This window comes from Miscanthus floridulus, chromosome 7 (assembly GCF_019320115.1).
Source record: "Miscanthus floridulus cultivar M001 chromosome 7, ASM1932011v1, whole genome shotgun sequence".
Lineage (NCBI taxonomy): Eukaryota > Viridiplantae > Streptophyta > Magnoliopsida > Poales > Poaceae > Miscanthus > Miscanthus floridulus.
In genome coordinates, this window is record NC_089586.1 from 88229526 (window position 1) to 88234333 (window position 4808).

The window sequence follows — 4808 nt, forward strand, 5'->3', positions numbered from 1 at the left end:
CCGAACTCACAGGAAGGGCAGCGATGCGATTCTGTGTCAAAGTAGAGCAGTAGCGATAGTGAATTACTATTCTCATTAACAATAGGGCCTTTCCTCCTATCTTATCCAATTCGTTACGTTTTCTGATTGCACTACTCCCTTCTAATCCAACAATTTGATAACCTACCGAATCCTAAACGTATATATAGTAGACTGGTGGGACAAGCTAATGGTAGCCATAGAAGAACTCTCCAAAGCTTAGTTTGTCCCACCCTAGAGTTCTTCTATCCAGTTCTTCTATGGTTGCCACTTTGCCAGCAGAGTTCTTCTATGTACTCGCCGCAGAGACAGACAGCCAGCCATGCGCAGGAAATGACCACTGGGCTTGGTACGTGACCGTCGCCAAAAGATCAGATCAGACGATGTGCTCTGAATCAATAGACGAGGTAGACATCGCCTCCGCAAAGTCTCTGCTTCCTATCTTTGTGTTTTTTTTCCCAGAAAATGAAGCGCAGCAGGAGCCACTTTTTTCTGTGTGGTGCACGTGTTTGCATGGTAAGGTTTAGGCTGTGTTTAGTTTATGAAATTTAAGAATTTTGCTACCGTAGTACTTTCGTTTTTATTTGGCAATTAGTGTTCAATCATGGACTAATTAGGCTCAAAATATTCATCTCGTGATTTTCAACCAAACTGTGCAATTAGTTTTTTTTCGTCTACATTTAATGCTCCATGCACGTATCGCAAGATTCGATGTGATGACTACTGTAGCACTTTTTGAGAAACTTTTTGGGAACTAAATACAGCCTTATATGATGGCTCTAGCCACAAGGCTCCGGGCTCCGCAACAGATGATGGATGGACGAAGTGGTCGCCGTCATGTAGATGTAGTGCTCATCGCCACGATACACTATCTTATCTACAAGGTTTGATTCCCTGAACGAAACAACCTATAACAGCCCTGTATAACAGCATGTAGAAAGAGTTTATATATTCACATGGAACTAGTGCGGAATATACGGATGAAGTCGTCCAGTTTAGTGCAGGTCTGTCAATCACACGCACAGTTTAGTGCGGTTGTTTAGCTGATAAGCCATAGCTTAACCATAGCTTAAAAGTACTGTTGGCTGAAAAAAAAAGTACGGCTTACAGGATTAGCGCATCGGAATCAATCGTGTTCCTCACCCGCACGCGGAGACCAATCCCAAACCAGCCGCCGCCTCCGCTCCCTAGCCTCCGGCCTCCCCTCCGATTTGATTCGAGGGACCGATGGAGTGCATCGCCGAGATGCCCCGCGCGCCGCTGGACAGCCGCCCGCGCAAGCGGCAGCGGCTCGGGTGGGACGTCGGCCCCGCCGAGATGTACCAGGTTACGCGGCCGCGGCTCGGCTGGGACGTCGGCCCCGCCGAGATGTATCAGGTATAACCTCTTTTACCGTCTCTGTTTCCTCTCGCGGATCTATCGTCGGGGATGTCGGTTTTCCATGCGCAGCGCGTCTATTGGTGCTCTTGTTCTAGGGTTAAGTGGTGGATCTGTAGAATAGCAGTACTCGTCGCCGTAGATTGAATCGTTTTAGTGTCGATCTATCATGTTCCTCGCAGATCTGTTACTATTGATAGGTTTAAGGGGCTGATTTGTTCAGCGTATGATGGGTGGTTGGTGTGGTTGGCGTTGCTCTTTTTCGGGTCAATACTATTATTTGGATCGGTATGGGTTGTATAATCATACTGTTTCTTCGTTATACCTTTTGTAGGTAATAATCTGCTCGTCCTATTTTGTGTTTATAGGTAGACTTTAATTTACAAATTAGAGTATAGGTAAATTTGTGTAGACAATGAAGGCGAATTAACTGTACCATTGAAGAACTTGGGAACTTTTTAATGATTTTGCATAATGTTTTGAGAAAAGAAAAGTACCTTCTCTTTCTAAATTGGTATTATATAAGCTGGCTATAGCAGGATGTTGTGGTGATTTGGTTGCTTAATTTCTCAGTTAGATCGAAAATTTATTGGTTCTTCTTTCCATGTTCAGTTAGGACTTTGTGGACAAGAAGTTGTGAATGCCCTCAGCGCTGCAGCGTTGGGCCTCTCTTCAGGCTGTGTTTCTTCTCAAGTCAACCAAGAGCAGCCTCGTGATGGTTCCCCTCCTCTGAGGGAAGATGACAAGGATGGGCATTATGTTTTTGCTGTTGGAGATAACCTCACATCTCGCTGTAATTACCTGCCCTTGATGCCTCTTGTTGCCCATACAAATGAGTTTCCATGGCTGGTTCTTATGGATTGCTTTACATGTTTGCAGATAAGATCAATGCAAAAATGGGAGAAGGTCAGTTTGGATGGCCATGTCTTCTGAAATAATTGATTAACTCACATTGGGCATGCTGTGCAATACATGCAGCAAGTTATGTTCATAACTGAATGTGTCTGGAATACATCAGGTACCTTTGGTCAGGTCTTGGAATGTTGGGATAAGGAAAGGAAAGAAATGGTGGCTATCAAGATCATCAGGGGCATTAAGAAGTACAGGGATGCCGCAATGATTGAAATTGGCATGCTTGAGCAGCTTGGTAAATATGATGAAAGTCGATCCAGGTGAGTCTGCTGGTTCAGTTAGCACCTCTCTGTGTGCTTTACGTTCATAAGATTGCTTGTATATATAAGCTGGTCTATTTTGCAGTTGTGTTCAAATTCGGAACTGGTTTGACTATCGTAACCATATCTGTATTGTAAGTACATTGTTAGATTATGGCAATTATGAACTGACCCAAAAAGGTAACCATGTGGTGCTTAAACGTTGGTGAATTTGGATTAACGGTGAGCAGGTCTTTGAGAGGCTTGGACCAAGCTTATATGATTTTCTGAAGAAAAACAATTACCGCTCATTCCCAATTGCCCTAGTTCGGGAGATTGCCAAACAACTGTTGGAATGTATAGCATGTGTGTGCACAGTTCTTTCTATTACCCCTCCTGCACTATAATGCATATACATTAGTTTTGTGCATTATATGTGCTGCATTGCAGCCTGTCATTAATCCATTACTCCTGCTTATACAAGGAATATCTAACATCATGGGATGTTTATGTATTTACCCTCTCTCTGTAATGTGTTGCAGTTATGCATGAATTGCGCCTCATACACACTGATTTAAAGCCTGAGAACATTCTCCTTGTTTCTCCGGAGTACATTAAAGTGCCCGATTACAAAGTATATTTTGTTCTTTTTATTTAATTCACCTGCTTAAGATCTACCTTGTGCTGTGCTTGTTCATTTCTGTTGTGTTAATTAGTGAACATTGAGAAATATGGTACTGATCCACTTTTTTAATTTGCTAGGTTTCATCCCGATCCCCAAAGGAGGGGTCCTATTACAAGCGGTTGCCCAAGTCTAGTGCTATTAAGGTAATTGATTTTGGTAGCACTACCTATGATCAGCAGGATCAGAGTTATGTGGTATCGACGAGGCACTATCGGGCTCCAGAAGTTATATTGGGTATCTACTGTGTCCAGTGAAAAGCTTTTCCTAGTTCAGCCTGATTTGGTGACATTTTATGACTGCGTGGATCTTGTGTTCAGGACTTGGATGGAGTTGCCCATGTGATATCTGGAGTGTTGGTTGTATTCTTGTTGAGCTTTGCACGGTATGATTCTTGTGGGCCTTGGTTTGATTTGGCATGTACACGTACAGGGGATCTGAGCTACCAAGGTTCTGCAGGGTGAGGCGTTATTCCAGACTCATGAAAACTTGGAACATCTGGCTATGATGGAGAGGGTTCTTGGACCTTTGCCGTACCATATGCTTAAGAGGGCAGAGTATGTTTCGTACCAATGTAGTCTGAACATCAATGCTGTGAGGTCTGGTCGGTGTCTTGTGCTTATTAATCCTTGTTTGTAGTCGGCACTCTGACAAATACATCAGAAAAGGACGCCTGAATTGGCCTGAGGGTTGCACTTCGCGGGAGAGCATGAAAGCTGTGATGAAATTGTCCAGGCTTAAGGTATGTCTTCGCAATGCTTGACAAAACATCCATTTCAGTCTGTAGCATGTGAAACTGATGTCTATGTTTATGAGCAGAATCTGGTGATGCAAAATGTGGATCAGGCTGCAGGAGATTTAATTGACCTTCTGCAAGTGCTGCTGAAGTATGATCCAGCAGACCGATTAACAGCACAAGAGGCATTGAGGCATCCCTTCTTCACCGAAGGGTTTGGGCGAAGATGATATTCCTTGCAGCCTTCTTCACCGAAGGGTTTCGGCGAAGAAGATATTCCTTGCAGCCGATCTTGTTTGTCTGACTTGATGGTCTTTGTATTTGACAGTCCATACTTTTTTCTCTTTTTTGTAACAGGTTTTTAGCTGGTCAGTGGTATATGTACAGTAGACCAGTCTGAATGTAAAGCTGTAATGGAGTTGTTTCAATCTTGTTTGAAAAAAAACATTGTGTAACTAAAGCTGTATCATAAGGGAAGCCAAATGGATACATTTGACTCTAAATCCTGACTGGCATGTGAATGAAAGTTCGTTTTGAGCAGAATATGCTGGCGTCATATATGAAAACTCACATCTATTTGGAGTTGTTAGTTGTGCAAGGTGTCGCCCAGTAGTGTTCAGCTAAATCGACGTCAGTTGATTGGCTGCATTTCTTCGAGTTATAGTTGTGCAAGGTGTTCATGAGCGAGCTCGAGTCGTTAGTTGTGCAACTCGAGTTGTTAGTTGTGCAAGGTGTGTTCTTAGTTGTGCAAGGTGTTCATGCGCGAGCTCGAGTTTTAGTTGTGCAAGGTGTTCAATGTTCATGTGCGAGCTCGAGTTAGGTGTGCAAGGTGTTCATGAGCGAG

At 43.4% G+C, this 4808-nt stretch overlaps 1 protein-coding gene across 1 annotated transcript; it reads left to right on the plus strand.

Moving 5' to 3' along the window:
• The first annotated feature begins 885 nt into the window (after positions 1-885).
• Positions 886-4467, plus strand: LOC136467237 (serine/threonine-protein kinase AFC2-like). The gene is made up of 13 exons (XM_066465852.1): positions 886-1022; positions 1129-1395; positions 2008-2188; positions 2275-2301; positions 2414-2567; positions 2653-2701; positions 2798-2912; positions 3089-3180; positions 3309-3465; positions 3549-3613; positions 3688-3785; positions 3868-3970; positions 4048-4467. The coding sequence occupies exons 2-13, from the start codon at positions 1246-1248 to the stop codon at positions 4192-4194; spliced, it is 1338 nt and encodes a 445-aa protein (XP_066321949.1). The 5' UTR covers positions 886-1022; positions 1129-1245; the 3' UTR covers positions 4195-4467.
• Positions 4468-4808: the final 341 nt, after the last annotated feature.